Raw genomic sequence first — 18,918 nt, 5'->3', positions numbered from 1 at the left:
TCAGATAAAGGGTTAGTATCAGAACCTACCAGTCTCAACACCTGAAAAACGAATAATCCAGTGAAGAAATGGGCAGAAGACATGAATAGACACTTTTCCAAAGAAGATACCCAGATGGCTAACAGACACATGAAAAGATGCTCAACATCCTGCATCATCAGGGAAATACAAATCACAATCACTTTGAGATCCATCTCACACCAGTCAGAGTGGCTAAAATTAACGACTCGGGAAACAACAGATGTTGGCGAGGATGTGGAGAAACGGGAACCCTCTTGCACTGTTGGTAGGAATGCAAACTGGTGCAGCCACTCTGGAAAACAACGTGGAGATTCCTCAAAAAATTAAAAATAGAATTACCCTATGACCCAGCAATAGCAGTACTAGAATTTATCCAGAGGATACAGGAGTGCTGATTCATAGGGGCACCCTAATGTTTATAGCAGCGCTATCAACAATAGCCAAATAATTTGAAAGAGCCAGATGTCCATAAACTGATGAATGGGTAAAGAAGATGTGGTATATGTACACATACATATCTATACACACACACACACACACACACACACACACACACACACACACAATGGATCACTACTCGGTGGTGAAAAAGAATGAAATCTTGCCATTTACAACAATGTGGATGAAACTAGAGCGTATTATACTAAGTGAAATAAGGTAGTCAGAAAAAGATATATGTTTTCACTCATATGTGGAATTTGAGAAACTTAACAGAAGACCATAGGGGAAGGGAAGGAAAAATAAGTTACAAACGAAGAGGGAGGCAAACCATAAGAGGCTCTTAAATACAGAGAACAAACTGAGGGTTCATGGGGGTAGGGGGTTGGGGGAACGGGGAAAGTGGGAGATGGGCATTAAGGAGGGCACTTATTGCGATGAACACTGGGTATTGTATGCAAGTGATGAATCATGGGAATCTACTCCCAAAGCCAGGAGCACACTGTATACACTGTATGTTAGCTAACTTGACAATGAATTATATTAAATAAATAATAAATAAAAATGAGTGTATCTCAGTATTTGCACAATAATTACATTTTTATGTCTTTTTCTTCTTTCCTTGGTATTTTGCAGTATTGATGTACTATCCTTTATTTTATTGTACCCCTGCTGATAAACATTTTGATTGTAGTTTTTCACCATTGTAAACAATACTGCAATGAACATCTTGACTATGTCCTTTCAAACCTGTACTTATCAGATAATCATTTTAAAAAAAATCAGTTTGGAGAGATGGGTGGAATGGGAGAGGTGGGTCGATAGAGCTGACTGACAACTATAGCTTTAGCCTCCTCTCTAAAGTAAGGGGTAAGTTGAAGCCACAGGCTATTTTTTCCTTCTTACTTCCTTCCCCTTCTAAACTGGCCTAGTATATTAAAAAATAATTCTCATAGAAGAAAGAGTCATATTTTTTTACCAAGGATATACATGCCTCATACTCCTCAATAACCCAAATATAGAAAAATAGAATGAGCAATGTATAGCCCTCAATCTATAGATCAGAGAGGGAGATTGATAGTTCCCAGATGTGGCAAGGGCATTAGCCATGCATACAAATCTGCATAATTCATCCTGTCTTGGATCCAGTTGACCCATAAAACTGGATACACCAGTTTGATGTTCTAATAAGGAAGAAAATGTGGCTAATTGTAATATGCTGTCAATTTTAGGAGTTATCCCAATTTCACTGTTAATATGTGAAAAAAACCAGGTACATTAGTATTTATAAAGTGTGGTCATTATAACCATTCCTTCTGAAAAAAAGAAACATAGCATATAAAAGCCAGACAAAAAATTCATTCTAGAATATAACATAGGTCAAAGAACAGAAGAAAATTCCTTGTAAATGCTATAGAAAAACGTAAAAGGTACCTGGGTGGCTCAGTTGGTTGAGCGACCGACTTCGGTTCAGGTCATGATCTCACAGTTTGTGAGTTTGAGCCCTACATCGGGCTCTGTGCTGACAGCTCGGAGCCTGGAGCCTGCTTCTGATTCTATGTCTCCCTCACTCTCTGCCCCTCCCCCACTCATGCTCTGTCTCTCTCTGTCTCAGAAATAAATAAACATAAAAGAAATTAAAAAGAAAAACGTAAAAGGAATGTGAAATCAGTGAAATGGATCATTCTAAGATGAGATGATAATAGAATGAAATAAAAAGACTATAAAGCTAAGGAAATAAATTAAGCACTAATAACACTGTTGCAAAATAAATACATTAGAAACAACAGTGAACACAATAGATGTGGCTGGAAAATAAAATTCGATAGTTCATAATGAATTTATGAAAAGAGATTAAAGGAATTGGAGAAGTAGCGTTTATGGAGGATAAAGAGGGTTCAACATAAGGATTATTGGTGATCCACTTATATAGAGAGCCTCCAAAATGTAAACAAAATAATATTCAAAATAGGATAAAAGACGTTTTTTCTGTAAGGAAACCCTGAGTTTGTAACATAATATTATGTTCTTATGAGAAAAATCAGTAATGATTGTAACAATAATTATCCCAATTAGACTATTGGACTTCAGTTGTTGACAAATCCAAAAAAGAGGTTAAAAACCTGGCTTTACATTTTTTCACATCTCTGGCATTTCGGAGACAAAGAAAGTATGATCAGGTAGTGTATCTGGCTAAGATGTCATTTACATATCAAGGCAGTTGAAGAAAACACAGAAGAATTCAGGAAATATAGCAGCCATGGGTCCACTTTGAAAGAAAAACACTATTACTAGGGGCCCCTGGGTGGCTCAGTCAGTTGGTTAAGCATCCGACTTCAGCTCAGGTCATGATTTCACCATTTGTGAGTTCAAGCCCCACATTGGGCTCTGTGTTGACAGCTCAGAGCCTGGAGCCTCGTTTGGATTTTGTGTGTCTCTCTCTCTGCCTCTCCCCCACGCACACTCTGTTTGTCTCTCAAAAATAAAAATAAACATTAAACAAATTTTTAAAAAGGAAAACACTACTACTTAAAAATGAAATCCATCCAACCAAAAGATGAAAGGAGAAGTTCTGGTCAATGACTAGTGTAATACTGAATCCTGGGAGACATCATGAAATTGTAATTCAGAGGGAAAGAAGCATAAGCTGAAATTTTATGCCAGCTAGATTGCCCTCTAGCAAAACAGAACACTCATTTATGAAATCTGCAAGAAATCAAGGAATACTAAGCACATAAGAGCCCATCACACATAAAGAATTGACAGTGAAATACAGCCACTCAAACAGTGAGGCTAAGAACAAAACTCAGGAAAGTGTAGACTTCAGAAAGAACATGGGCGTAAGCCTTGAGTTCATTTAAGTATAGATCTAAAGTCAAATAAGTGTGGAAGTTGTGGCTTCACATTCAAATGTAAAAGTTGTGAACTTTGACAGTAAAAAGAATAATAAAGAGTCATGAGGATGAAGGAGGTGACATTTCCTCATCCTTAACATGTAGAAGTTAATACTGTCTGAGTTTGATGCATATAGTTATAAAACAACATAAGGACACAAATCAATTTGAAAAATGATAACATTTTTTTCTCCTTCCATTTTTCAGATTATTGAATGTTTTGGAAGTAATAGCTCCCTTCAAGCACTTTAACAAGCTTAGAGAATTTGTTCAGATGAAGCTTCCTCCAGGCTTTCCTGTAAAACTAGGTAAGAGAAAAATTTACATTTCCTAATAGGTAATTTCATTGCCTATTAGAAACATGGAACTGTTTACTAACATTTAATAAGAAATGTGCTTTTGAAGGAAAATGATTTCCTAGTTGCTTATGTTTTTATAGTTTTTCTGTGATTATACGGATTGAGATTCATGTTTTCAACTATATAAAGTGCCCAATGCATTTCTAATTCTACTGGATTTAACTTACATATAAGGGATATGCGAGTATTTTGTACAGTGGGGTGTGGGTAAACTTACAATGCACTGTGATAATGTTTTTAACGTGGAAATAGGGAGACTGGATTTTAGCCCTAAGTTTTAGCAGACTCTTGAGTTTCTGAACAGTGGGGATGTTTCTGGGATCAGCAGTCGGTATTCATGGGTAAAGTAATCCTCATTTTTCAGTGTTAATGTTTAAACTTAATTTCATCTTAAGCATGATCTTTAAAAATAGTAAACTCCCATTTGTGCATATTTAACTACTCAAGTATATCAGAAAACTGGGAACAAGACACTATTAAAAGTTTCTTTAGGAGTTTAGACTTATATTTAGCATTAAGCTTCAGGAGAACCTTTCATAGCACCCATTTTATGTTTGGATGGCATTAATATGCCAGCAGATATTTAATCAGTGCTTGCTATGTGCCAGATGCTTTTCTAGGGGTTAGAGACAGCAAAGTCTCTCTTAGTGTTTGCATTCCAGTGGGAGAGAAAAATAATATATAATAAATATAACCTTTATATAATCCCTCAGATATATTTTATTTTTTTATTCAACATTACTGAAACCACATTTCACAATAATTAGGCCAAAATGCTTTTCTCTCAGAAATAATGCTTTAATTCCTAAAAATTAAACATAACCTTCTCAACTTTCCCAACCTGGAAGTAAGCATTTTGAGGGTTAAAATGGATTTTAAAGTATGTTTTCAAAATGTCATTATGATTCCCTTTGTGATGAAAAATCACTGGGAACCCAGTATCTACTTGAAGAAACCAGTGATAAGACCTTAGGCAGAAATGATTTGAAAATTAAAGTGATCAAGAGATGTGTGTTTGAGCTGTGGGTAGGGATCATTATGTGAGCATTTCTGCTTAAAATCCCACTGTAATTTTCTATAGCCAGAAAATAGTTGAAGCAATGGACTCCCTTGTAGGTGCTGTATTTAAAGAGGCACAATGACAAACTAAAGTAGTGGGCAGGGATTGAATAAATGACAGTGACATCTATTTAAGTCCCAAACCCCAAATGCCCACAATACAATATAGACTTGTATGCAAAAGAAAAATCTGATTGTGTGAAAAGGAAAAAAGAGTCTGCAATACTTCTTTGCAGGCATTTCTCTGTTTAGAACCACATTCTTAACAAGGAATTGACAATCTTTTGCTTGTATACTTAAGTTTTCAGGAATTTGTTTACCTTTCTCTCTTTTGTCTTTTTGTCCCTCTTTTGCATTAATCCTATAAAACTCTGGTCCTGGGTCTGGATCCACCATTTCTGTTTCTGTGTTCAGTCTAAAAAATACAATTAAGGGGGGAAATTATGAAAAATTTAGAAATTGTTGTTAAGACAATTGTACGTTTTCAAAATCAGCCAAAGCTTTAAATCTCTTTTTATTCTCCTTCCATTTTGCTCAAAGGCCAAATTTGAACCTCTTTTCACCAGTTCCATTCTTCTTCCACTATTTCCTCCCACAGTCTGAGCAGATGATTTTTGCTTCCTTTGTTCCAAAAAAAGACAATCACGGGGGCACCTGGGTGGCTCAGTCCATTGAGCATCCAACTCTTGATTTCGATTCACGTCATGATCCCAGGATTGTGAGATCGAGCCCCACATCAGGCTCCACACTGAGCATGGAGCCTACTTAAGATTCTCTCTCCCTCTGCCCCTCTCCCCGACTCGCATTCTCTCTCTTTGTCTCTAAAATAATAATAATAATAATAAAAAGAAGCTTGCTTCAAAAAAAGATGATCTGAAACAATACCTCCTTATTACTCACCACTCCCCATACAGACTTTTTTTTTGCGGCAAGTCCCATCTTTTCCTTTATCTTTGCTGTCTCAGTGGAAGTGGTGCCTCTCTTTTTAGCTTGAATAATCTCTCCATTTGTACTATGGATCTGTTTTCCTCCCATCTCTTTTAAAAAGCTTGCTCTGTCAATCCCCCCTATTTCTCTTTTATATTCAGACTCTCTTCTTTACTGCTTTTTCTCTCTCAGCTGTTAGACTTTGTTCAGATCTATCTCCTTTTAAGATTCAACCAACTGGGGCGCCTGGGTGGCATAATAGGTTAGGCATCGGACTTCAGCTCAGGTCATGATCTCACGGTTTGTGAGTTCGAGTCCCACATCGGGTGAGCACTTTGAGCCCAGCTTCAGGCTCCATGCTTGGGATTCTTTCTCTCTCTCTGCCCCTTGCTCATTTGTGCCATTTCTCTCTCTCAAAAATAAATTAATAACAGAAAAGAGAAAAGAAAAGAAAAAAAATTTCAACCAACTAAGTAAAATATAAAACAAACCCTTGAACTCTGTCGTACCCAGCACTTGCCTTTAATCTTTGCTTTTCATAGCCAGGCTACTTGAAAGTCTACTTTTTATCTCCATGGTTACTTTCTACTTATAGTTATATTGTAAATGGGAGAAGGTGAAGGGACATAAAGGGAGGCGAAGTTTTTCTACTTGACTTGAACTGCTAAAGTGATGACACCAGGAGACTATGATAAGTTAGTTATATATAATCAGTACCTGGCTGAAGAAGCCATATACAAAGAGAAGAATCACCTCAGTCTTTTTCTTCATCTTCACACGAATGTTCTTGCTGTATGTCTTCACACTTTCCCATGTTGTAAGGACACTTGCCATATTGGATTCGGGACCACTCTAATGACTTTTAACTTGATTACTTCTGCAAATTGTAGACCTTGTCTCCAAAAATGGTCACATTCTGAGATAGTAGGAGTTAGGACTGGAACACAGATTTTTGGAGGGGAAAGAATTCAATGCACAGCAATAGCCAAAGCAATTTTGAAAAGAATAAAGTATGAGTAATTAGTCTACTCAATTTCAATATTTAGTATATAGCTATAGTAACCAAGACTGTGTTGTATTGGCTGAGGGATAAATATATAAATCAACTTAACAGAACAAAGAATCCAGAGATAGACCTTCATAAATATGCACAACTGATTTTTTATAAAGATGCAATAGCAGTTCAATGGAGGAAAGCTACCCTTCTCAACAAATGATGCAGGAGCAATTCGACATCCAAAGGAAAAACGGAAACCTCCACCTGAGTCCTGTAGTTATATAAAAATTAACTGAAAATGGACCAGAGATTGAATTAAAATGTAAAATGTAAAACTGTAAAACTTCTGGGAAATAAAGAGAAACATCTTACAGATATAGGTTTAAACAAAGAGTTCTTAGACTTCATACCACAAGTATGAGCCATAGAAAGAAGAATCAATGAATTGGACTTTATCAAAAGTAAAGCCTGTTTGCTCTGTGAAATACCCAGTTAAAAGAAAGAAAACACAAGAACTTTTTTTTTTTTTCTAAAATTTTTTTTGTTTATTTATTTTTTTGAGACAGAGAGAGACAGAGCATGAATGGGGGAGGGTCAGAGAGAGGGAGACACAGAATCTGAAACAGGCTCCAGGCTCTGAGCTGTCAGCACAGAGCCCGACACGGGGCTCGAACTCATGGACCACGAGATCATGACCTGAGCCGAAGTCGGCCGCCCAACCGACTGAGCCACCCAGGCGCCCCCACAAGAACTTTTAAGACTCATCAGTAACAAGCCAATTACAAAAGGGCAAAAGACACAGACATTTCATCCAAGAGGATATATGAACGGAAAACAAGTGCATGAACAACGTTCAGTATTATTAGCCATTGGGGAAATGCAAATTAAAATTAAGTATCACTTTACATACCTAACAGAATGGCTAAAATAAAACATGTGACAACACCAAATGTTTGTGCAGAGGTGGAAAAGCTGGATCACGCCTTACGGGTTGAATTGATTGTAAAAGCCCCAACTAGAAACAACCCGGCAGCTCATTGCAGGTTTTCTTTATCTCTTCCACTCTTACTATGTTTATTATTGATATTTATATTGTTAAATATAAATATCTAGTGGATGCTTTTCCGTTATCCTTCTTAATCTCTCCAGGATCTGTAGTGTTCTATTTTTGTAGAGTCCTGTCTGAATCAATGATAGTTTTTCTTCAGATTTCCTCTGACTTGATAGAATTCTCTCTTGATTTTCTTCCTGCCTGTCTGGCTGCTGCTTCTGGAGCACATCTCTCCTTTTACTCTTGTCACCTTACATTATATTCTCATTGCATCTGCTAAAACATAAGCCAAAGCACGTTACTACTCTGCTGACAAACTTTCATTGGTTTCCCATTTCATGGAGAGTAAAAGCCAAAGACTTTTTCTGGACCTAAAACCCACTTGATCTAGGTCCCTGTTTCTCCTCTAACCTCATCTCCTCCTTATCTTCCCTTCATTGGTCTCTTAGCTGTTCCCAGGATACACCAGACACTTTCTTTTTTAGGGCTTTTGGACTTGTTCCCTCTACTTGGGATTTTTTTCCCCCTCTAGACAACTAACTGTATGGTTCATACCTCAGGGCTTTGGTGAAAGGTCCAGAACTCTTACCCCAATTATTCCAATTCTGATGGGATTTTTTATCACATATATTTAAATGATGGATTGTAGTCAGTATTTTAAAACAAAAGGGACTAATGTATTTCTTTTGTATTAGAATGATAATAAATCAGCTCAGATTAAGAATAGCATCTATGCTATAAGAAGAAGAAAAGATGCCAGAATGCAAAAAGTGCAAATGTTTCTGTCTCTTTGCCCCAAGTAAAAGATAAAAAGACCGGTGGAGTCTGGCATTACAGTTTTAAGACTGGGAAGCAATGGGAACTTGTGTTTTTGGTGTGATTCTTGATGCCTTGGTGTGTTTCTCTTTTCACCAATAGAAACCCTTCTCCAAACTAGACACACTCACTATTAGACATATTTTAGGATTTATCAGTTCCTTGAATAATGCTTTTTTTACATTTGAAGGAGTATGGATATCTCTAATAGTATTTACAGTGTATAAATAGATGATCACTTTATTTTACAATGTTATCATTGATTGTTCTCTCTAGATATTCCCGTGTTTCCTACGATCACAGCCACTGTGACTTTTCAGGAGTTTCGATATGATGAATTTGATGGCTCCATCTTTACTATACCTGATGACTATAAGGAAGACCCAAGCCGTTTTCCTGATCTTTAACTGACATGGAAAATGATGTCATCTGACCAAGGAAAGCAGGAGAATACAGAGACCCCAGAAGTGAATCCAAATAGAAGGGACAAATATTCAGCGGAGAAAAGGGAATTACATTGAATCAACACATCAGTAAAATGATATGATGAAATGGGCCTTTAAAAAGAATTTCAGCAAGTTTCCTGATGTGCCATTTTCAGTCTTTTTAAAAATATACATATTATAAGTGTAATAGTTTGACACCTTAATGACCCTGAGTACTTCTTATGTAAAACAGCTCTAAGTGCTGTGATTTGTTTTTAAAGATTTTTACACTTCTTGTTGAAATATATATGCATATAAATATATCTATATCTAAAACACTCCTGGACCATTAACATAAATTAAATGTCTTAAGAGATATGAAGCCCTTTTAAACTTGTCATCTTATATTCAAGGTGATATTTATAAATACTCCTTCAAGCTTTGTTTTCATAAAATGTAAACTATGTAACATTATGTATAGTTCAGTAATTTGAATGTTTGTTCAATATAATGAACTAGAAGGAATGCAGTTTTCTGTAGATGAATGAACCAAATGGTAACCATTAAACAATTGCATTTATATGTTGCAATACATTTCAGAAGGAGCGTTCACTCTGCAGGGAATAAGGTACCTCCTTTAGCACCTTAGTGCAATTCATCGTGGTGCTATTTGTTTTTACCTGAATTCTTTCTTCAATGGAAAATGTTTGTTACTAATCTTCCTTTCATAGAACCTCAATTTTTTTTTTCTAAACTTGAGTTTAAAAGTCCTTTTTGTGTTCATGATAAGGTGTGGTTAGCATGCTTAAAGATACTCCTCTTCCAAATCTCAGCACTTTAAAAATACTCCACAAATTTTTAAACTTGCTTCCTAATAACTGCACATCATTCTGATTGTTTTGTTTTTAATGGAACATGGATGCATTCGTGTCAGTTTTAAAAAAACAACCCACATATTTTGGACGTCCCTACATATTTAATGCTTTCAAAGTAAGGTAAAAACATTTTATATGCTAACAATATTTGTTACAGGCTAAATTCCAGAAATGTACACAGGATCGACAATTCCTACTGTTTATTTTTTTAAGTCACAAGAAAATATTTATTGATTTTAATTAATCTCCGAAGTGAAATCATGCGTTACTCATTTTTGCATTTAAAATTTTTCATATTTATTCCAAGATGGTTTGAAGGTCCAAGAATGAAAATAAATTAGGGAGAATAATGTATTACAGTCATAAAATGTTATGCTGTATTAAAGAGCTTAAAGAAATGTTTTTTAAATATGTACTGATAAATGTGTCAGAATGCATCTGTCAAATTTTGTAGAATGACCAAATAGTTTAAACTTTTTCCAGGATTTTAACTAATTTGAATGAATTTAGAGACTTTTATTGAAGAGGTGATTTATTTAAAAATCCAAAGCATCAACCATAAGAAAATTTTATAATAAACATCTTTAAAGCTGCATCTTCCATGCTGAAACATACTACATTGCATATGTTGACATTTTATTAAATACATTTTATAATGAAGTAATCATAGTTAAAAATTCAAAGACCAATTACTACCTTGTGTGGGTCTGTTGAATTTTGTGGAAAAAGTTGGTAAACCCAGATTAGGTTTATTGAATAGAAGTTGATCCCTATTATTTTGGGAATGCTTGTTGATCAAGTGACTTGGAGATTGAATTATCCTGTCGGTGATTATATGAGGTGTGAGACACTGAACAGCAGTGGGCACTGTTGCTTTTAGGCTCCCTCGCTTTGTGGGAATATGGTATGCTTCAGGAGTAGACTGCAGATTTTTTCATACGTACAGACAACTTAGTGGATAAGAAACATGGTAAATTGCAGCTTGGGATTTATCAAGCTCCTAAAAGCTGTGAATATTTTGCTGGGGTACACTGGAGGTAGGAAGACTACTGAAAACTTTTGCACTTGGATTTTGTTTTTAACTCTTATCTTCTTCTTTCATAAAGAATAGATTATCCATTCCAAATTTTTTTTTTTTTTTACTCTCTCATAGAAGCTTATTTAAAAGTTCAGTGGGTGATGGGCACCCATATTAAGGAGAGCACTTGTTGTGATGAACACTGGATGTTATATATGTGATAAATCACTAAATTCTCCTTCTGAAACCAATACTACACTGTATGTTAACTAACATGAATTTAAATAAAAATAAAATTAAAAAGTTCAAATTTAATGAAGCAATCAGGAAAGACTTTGTTTAAGAATTCTTCAGTCTTTGTTAAGAATCCCCAGTCTTTCAGGGATCAGCCCCTCTGGGTTGATCCAGGTTTTAAAAGGGCAACCTACTATCTCCCATTCTGGGTGGGATACGAGCCTACATTTCTGTATTATGTATTACTCCACCAAAATGTCTTTTATCTGATCACAGAGGGCAAGCAAATGTATCTCTTATGATGGTGAAAACAAGGAGTTAATTAATGCAAATAAACTTTTCACAATATTAGACTTTTCAAAATGTGCCTTTTAATCCAGTTAATGAAGCTATGTATGCTGTGTTTCAAGTAAGTAGATCAAAAAACCATATATTTTGATAATCTCACGTGAAAATCTAGATTTTGTGTCGATTTGTTTTTTTAAGTCTATAAAATTCTGTATGCCTTCCAACTGTGACTGAAGAAACTGTTTAAACTTGGGAGACTGTAAAATGGTCACCTGACATGGCCCTTTACAAGTGCTAAATATTCCTGCCACCTAGTACAGAATCAGAGGAGATAGGATTCTTGTCTTCAAGAAAATTGTTCCCTAGAGACAGTTTGCCTCTGTGTGTAGTCATTTGTATACAGAGGATTGTCACACGTCACAAAAGGGAAGCATAAAGCAGATGCTGTGATTATGGGGAGGCAGGTCCATACAGTGGTCTGGAAATGAACGCATTTTCAAAGAAGCCGATAGCAGCTGTAGCCAAAGAACTACCAACGGCTGACCCTTGAACACACAGAGGTTAGTGGTGTCAACCTCCCCCCACCCCTGCAGTCAAAAATCCATGTAACTTTTGATACCCCCCCGCCCCCCCCACATTTAATTACTAACAGCCTACTGTTGACTGGAAGGCTTACTAAGAGGTGATTAACAAATATTTTGTTCCTTATATATATTATATATTCTTGAAACAAAGCTAGAGAAAAACATTAAGAAAATTATGAGAAAATATACAGTACTGTACTATATCAAAAAATCTGCATATAAGTACAGCGGTACAGTTCACACCCATGTTGTTTGTCAACTATAGTTTCTTTCTCCTGCTTAGAACTGGTGTTGCCCCCCACTCACTCAAAAATGGGTTTTCCTGGTGGTGTTCATGTACAGTTTGTTATTCACACCTTGGGGGATGGTGGTAAATGATTGTTTTTGTGAGCCTAGTCTTTCAAATTGAGAGTGAGTAGCATGGGGCACAGTATGTCTCTACTGTTAACTCTAGCAAAAGGTACCTTAACCATGTTTTCAGAATCAACAAAATGCATCCTTACCAAACTTGTTATATTTGAAATTAGGAAGTTTCAAAGACGACTGATGGTGAAACTTGCCCCAGAGATAATTGGACAGGAAGTGTTAAACCACTTGTAAAGACAACAAAATTCAACTTGGTAAAAGCCCATCATTTGTATACTATGAATTAGCAGAAACTACCTTTGCAAAGCATTTTATGTCAGAAATCTGTGGCAATAGTATGTCCTAGTCAAACCATCTCAAGTATTAACATATTTTTCGGATCATGTGATCATTCTTACAGTACTATCCAGTGATGAACTTTAAAAAAAATTTTTTAAAGGGTATCACATTGTAACTGTGTGTGCGTGTGTGAGTGTGTGTAATGTTTATTTTGAGACCGAGAACAGGGGAGGTGCAGAAAGAAAGAGAATCCCAAGCAGGCTCCGTGCTGTCAGTGCTGAGCCCAAGGTGGAGCTTGAACTCATGAACCATGAGATCATGACCTGAGCTGAAATCAAGAGCTGTTGGCTCAACCGAGCCACCCAGCCATCCCTCCCTCCAATGATGAACTTTTAAAACTGTTACAGCTCAGTTTAGAATAGTGCTTTCAGCCACAATGGCACCTATGGTACACAAAATTAGAATTTCACGCTGGCCACAGCACCTATAAATACTGAAATAAAGTCTCTTAAGGGCTTTAAAGAAAGGTACTTGGCAATCCTTCCTGAATTTGATCATGCTTTGCAGGTGAAAACAAAGTAGAAGCTGAGTGTAATGTAAAAACAAACCATCACTTTATCATCTGTACCTCTCATAGAGTTCTTGGTCACTAATGGTGGCTAACGACTGGCTTTAGTATTTTAAATAATGAATGTGGGTGGCGTGGGAATTTCAGAGGACAGGACAGAAGCAGAAATTTCGAAGTTTATATACATTGTGGCTTCTCAGCTGGCCCCTTTGGGATGATGAGGCAGTAGCTGGACGTACAATTGCCTCACCTTCCCCTAGATCCTCCTTCAGCTTCTCAGACTATCAGCCAGGACCGTGAAGGGTCCTAGTTTCTGCAGGACACCCCTGCCACTGAGGTCGGAAGCAAACAAGACCTGATGGACCTAAGTTTCAGCCCACCCTTGTGGGCTCTGGCTCCTGTGTGTGGTTCCATCTTACTCCTACTCCCAACTATCCAGCTTCCACTGTAGACTGCCAGTGGGGCTTCAATCTCCAGCATTGCAAAGACAACAAACACCTTTGAGACTCCTTAACCAGCCCTCAAAATTAAGGTCAAATCTCTGTAAGAAAGGTTGTTTCCAGGGATTCTGCTCCTCTGAACACTGAAAAGAAAAACATTCTTAACCTATATGATACCTGTCTTCTGAAACTTGATACTTAAGCAAATTTTAACTTTTCACAGTGAATGAAAACAGGCAGTTTTTACACCTGGCATATTGATAGCATTGTATCCTAACTGAAAAGTAATATTAAGCATCATTTGGATCATCCCATTCTTTGTGACCCTAGACCTTTAATTTCTATGTACAAATCATACATTAGCTAACCAGCTTTTTAAAAAAGGACATCCTTTAAAAAAGGACTAATTTTAATGACGTGACCTGGGAAAATAACCTTCACAACAGAAGACTTTTAAAAGAATGTGAACATCACTTCCCCGATTTTTGTAAGGACAGAATTAAAAAAAAAAAATTAGTTCTATCAGATCCTTTCTCTGTGAACTCTTTGATTACCAATAACATCTACTAATACACTTTAAGTATATTCTTTAGAATATTCCCACTGGTAAATTAGCATGGTTCACATATGAATTATTTTGCTAAAGAATGTCTAAATGTATTTCACATAGACTTCGACATAAAATGAAAACGGCATTCAAAATAAAACTGAATAAAGCAATCTCAAACATCTACAACTCCAGATTAGTCTCATTTAGAAAAGCTGCTTGTGTCAATAAAGCCTTAGTGATAGACATACTCTTAAAAGTACCAGTAACATTTGTCACACTGACAGTTAGCTAAAATAAACACAATTACTGTACCTGATCACAGAGAAGTATTTTAGAACAGGGATGAAATTCATTAGCTTAGATTTGAGGCAAAAGGAACAGAAATCTTAATTCCAGCTTGAAAGGTCTATCTTCAAACAGCATGCCCTCCCACCACATCCCAAGTACATAATCTGGTGCCCAACTGGAGAAACTGGCATTGGTTTTGCTAGAGGAACAGTTGGCTTGTGCCTGCTGATACTCACCACAGAACCTTAGTCAATTCTAAGATGCAACACCAAGGTTAAAGAAAATTAGTTTTTTACTGTTCCAGTGAAAGCCTAGTTTGATTTCCCCAAGTACCTAACATTTTCCTATGCTCCAGGTAATAGGTTATTACCTATTACCTCGATAATAGGTTATCGCTACCAGGAAGGTGATCCAAAATCCGGTCACAAAAAGAAAAACATAGCCTTCTCAAAGCCTTATCTCCACACAATTTATCTTAGAGCTTCTGCTAAAACATTATCCCAAACTAATTATTGAACAGTTTTGAAAAGCTCCATAATCAAATGGCAGGTACCATTTACTGACCTAGGCGTATTTTTTTCTAGCTACCAAAATTAATGGCAAAAACCCTCATTTTAGACAGGAAAATGAAGGTAAGAAACAGGTTTCCCACCTGGTGAATTAAACCAAAGTAAGAATGGACTCTCATATAGCCTACTACTTCTCATTCACTCCTGAAGGATTGAAGTAAATAAATAGGACAAACATTTTTCTAACAAAACCACCTTTATTTTTAAATCATTTTTACTACCAAATACAGAACATAACTCAGCGTGGAGGCAGTATTCACTTGATTTCAACTGATTATGTGGTAAAGGGTTGTGTCCCCAGTGCAACCCTACCTTTGTGCATAAAATGTTCACTGAAGAATAACCTAGAAGTGTGGATTCCCTTCACTGTTAGAATCTTAAGTCAATGGCACTATTTTAAAGCCAAAAATTTCTTAACTGCTTTTGAAAAGTTAGTATATTTGTTTTTATTCAGAGATTACAAGTGAGGAAACAGGTTTTACTATTAGGTTTAACCACATGAAACTGCCAATATTTTACTTGTTTTTTGACTTACAAAAATGGCAATGTCATATGGTTCAACCCTTACTAAAAAAGTTTTCGAAAGTTTAAACAAACGTCATTTGTCTTCAACTTTGTGTTTAAAAAACGCAATGGGACCATTACTAGAACTTTTTACTCACTATAGACAAAATTCCTTTGATAAAATCTTTAAAAAGTTACTTACTACAAACTGTAAAAACAATGCTGCTTTTCTATATGGCATTTTAAAAGTTAAAAAAAATTATACTCAAACTTGCATAAAAAGCTACAATTCCAAGTCTCATTTTCTCCTTAATGCCAGCCAAACACTACTCATTTCATAACTGAATAAATATACTATTTAGTATTTTACAGTAGATACATACCATTGACAGTTTCTATACTATTCCAGAAAAGGCAAATATTTATATTTCACTGAAAATATAAATTTACTAGATATAGGTGGGATCATTTATCCTAAAGTTAACTGCTTTACTCAACCCCATTCCTACGCCCAGAATATGAGAAATAAAATTACACTAAGACTGTTTTAGATAGAAATAAAACCAACTTTGACAATTCTGATGGCAACTAATCGCTACACTGACGGATTTCATCTCATTACTGTATTTCAATATGTGGACTGAAAGGGGAAAGAACTTGATTTGTAAAATGAATGAGGTAAATGTCATACATTCAACAGTGTAAATAAATACAAATACAGTTTTACAGGAACATGAACATGAGTTTAAGGGTTTTATTATCAAAGTCTTGTAAAACAATTTCAGAAACTGTACATCAACATGGCACAGACTGTAGCCTACTTTTGTTTTTACTGCACAAAAGTGAAGCTTGAAACTCCTGTAACTAAGAAAACAGTTGCCTAACTACTTTGCATTTAACATGGAATCACTGTGTGCATAAGATTACTACTGCAGTAACAGTAACACAAATTTATTGGTTTTATACAACTTGAGATCAAATAAAAAGTACATTATCAAGTAGATTTGTCTTATTTTAAAAGCATATGAAGGTCAATTTAAAATGCACTACCCTCTTTTTCCAACACTGAGATTAAAACAAATTAATAAGAGTGGAAAATTGAAAATCAGGACAAGAGATAACTTTTCTCTTACAGATGGACTCAGGATAGGCAGAAGTTTTCACTGATGTAGACGTGGAATAAATTATTTCAGGAAAAAAAAAATTCCCAAACACCTTATGAAAAAGTATACAACTCTACTTCAAAATATGCTATTTACTCACTGCCAAAGACAGTTTCATTTGAAATCTTGTTTCTGTAATTAAAGCCTAATCAGCCATCAAAAAAGGTTAGTGCATATATAACCTTTCAAAGTTAAACAAAAGCCACAAAAATTTAGCCGCAAGGCTTAAAGGATTATCTATTTCAAATGTTCATTTTCAGGTGTAACTGTAAGAATGTTAATTTGTCATGTCAACAAACAAGACCATAAGTAGATCCATCATGTTGGAGGATTTTAATGACATTTAGGATATTCCTGCCACAATAACATGCAATCAGTGCATTCCCTACATGGCTCTATTACGGCAATGAATCAAATTCTAGAAATACTATAAGTGAACTTACTTATAATAAAGGAGATCATACAACATAAACAATCCATGCCTGCTGTAGATGCATGCAGCTTTTCATTTTTGTTATGAAGCAGCACCAGAATAGTAAAACTGCTTGGATACTCAATCGGATTTCACCATGTCAAGAATTGGTTACTCATGTGTCATTTTCTAAAAGCTTTTGGATGTAAATAACTAATATCAATATCAGGAGCTTTATAACCATTTGTAACTCAGAGCTGTATACATCAAGGTTTGAGATGAACAAATACAGCATTAAGAAATCACACAAAGGAATGACACTGATGCATGTATACAGTTGGATTCCCATGGAGGCCATATTCAGTCACTCATATCCATGTCTTCTTCATGATGATCATCCCCATTCACTTTGGATTCTCTTAGTGAATCACCAGTTCCCTTTTCCACAGAACATTCTTTTGTTTTAGGGGAACTTGGTTCTGTTGGCTTCTTCTCCTCTTTTTTCTCTTTCTCGCTGTCATACCCTTGTTCCTCTTCATCGTAATCCCGTGTAACCTGCTTTGCCAAGGAGAATAAAAAAAGTAAACGTCTTCACAGAAAAACCACTTCTTAAAATTACCAGCACTACCCTAAGTATCAAAGTAAATTAGTTTGGAAACATACTTTCACATCTTTATCACTCTCTGATTTTCTTTCCCGATCCTTTTCCTTATCTTTACTTTTCTTCTTCTTGCTTGTTGAACGTTCTCTTTCATCTCTGCTTCTTTCTTTGTCTTTATCTTTCTTCTTCTCCTTTTTATGTCTAGGATGACAACAAAAAATTCTCAAAAAAGATGCTTTAAAGGAAACACTCAAGAAGCTTCACCCTTAAGTGTAGCAGTAAGTTTAAACTTCTTCAGATGGTGAGCCTGACCCGAATTCATACGACACGAAGAACAAAGATCCAATTTCAAGATACCGGATACAAGCTGTGCACAAATAATATAGGCAAGAGGACTGGAAGCGGGTTACAGGTCTAAATGCTCACTCCCAAACACTGTTTATTAGAACACAGTCTCAAGCATGGAGGGAATGAATAGATCAGCATGTTCTTAAGCACTTTAATTCCTGAAAAGGAAGGAAAAGTCTAGAATTTTAAAAATAAAAACAGTTTCTGAAATATAGAGAAGTACAGATCCCTATGACTAATATTCTTACCTCCTAGGGGATGGTGAGCGAGACAATTTTCTTTTAGGTGACCTAGGCTTTTTAGGAGATCTTGTGCCACTCCTACTTCGTCGTCGTCGTCTCTCTCTAGAAACACAAATGTGCAAACTAGACTTTAAAATACAGTATTATCTAAAATATGCAGGCACATCATAGCAGATGTGCCCATGAGAGAGCTCCACTATGAACTCCTACAAGTTTCTGGTAATGAAAAATCCATTTATTTTCTTTTAGTTTTTTTTTTCTTTTTTTTAAGATTTTTTGTAGTAATCTCTATACCCAATGTGGGGTTCAAACTGACAGCCCCAACTTCAAGAGTCGCATGCTCCACAGACTGAGCCAGTCAGGCGCCTCCAAAAGACCCATTTTCAAATACTGTTTTGAGCTGAAGAATCAAACGAATAATAAACAGCTGCAATGTTTTTGCAAACTGTGTGCTTTTCCTTTAATGTCCTCAAGAAAACCTTAAGTTTTCTTAAAGACAAAAGTTCTAATGCGTGAGGAAAAAGTCTGAAGTAAATGTTCAGAAACTGGTTTAAATTCAGTGGCTAGAACAGGTATATAAAAGTATGTTGTGATATGAAAGT

At 35.9% G+C, this 18,918-nt stretch overlaps 2 protein-coding genes across 6 annotated transcripts in view; one reads left to right on the top strand and one right to left on the bottom strand.

Moving 5' to 3' along the window:
• The window catches only part of ANKRD13C (ankyrin repeat domain 13C), a 90,641-nt gene extending 79,545 nt beyond the window's left edge, over positions 1-11,096 (top strand). For both annotated transcript variants that reach the window (XM_042952145.1, XM_042952146.1), the window contains 2 exons: positions 3,561-3,661; positions 8,839-11,096. In XM_042952145.1, the coding sequence (XP_042808079.1) occupies positions 3,561-3,661; positions 8,839-8,969 (232 nt within the window). In that variant the 3' untranslated portion in view covers positions 8,970-11,096. The remainder of the gene's footprint in view (positions 1-3,560; positions 3,662-8,838) is intronic.
• Positions 11,097-15,813: 4,717 nt separating this feature from the next.
• Positions 15,814-18,918, bottom strand: part of SRSF11 (serine and arginine rich splicing factor 11) — a 43,733-nt gene continuing 40,628 nt past the window's right edge. For 3 of the 4 annotated variants that reach the window (XM_042952138.1, XM_042952140.1, XM_042952139.1), the window contains exons 11-13: positions 18,323-18,418; positions 17,789-17,927; positions 15,814-17,683 (exon numbers count right to left, since the gene is read on the bottom strand). In XM_042952138.1, coding sequence (XP_042808072.1) covers positions 17,486-17,683; positions 17,789-17,927; positions 18,323-18,418 — 433 coding nt within the window. In that variant the 3' untranslated portion in view covers positions 15,814-17,485. The remainder of the gene's footprint in view (positions 17,684-17,788; positions 17,928-18,322; positions 18,419-18,918) is intronic. The other variant, XM_042952137.1, reaches the window with a different exon arrangement.

This window comes from Panthera leo, chromosome C1 (genome assembly GCF_018350215.1).
Source record: "Panthera leo isolate Ple1 chromosome C1, P.leo_Ple1_pat1.1, whole genome shotgun sequence".
In the NCBI taxonomy this organism is placed as follows: Eukaryota; Metazoa; Chordata; class Mammalia; order Carnivora; family Felidae; genus Panthera; species Panthera leo.
Note: the sequence above shows the minus strand (reverse complement) of the source record. Positions and strands in the feature narration are given on the sequence as shown.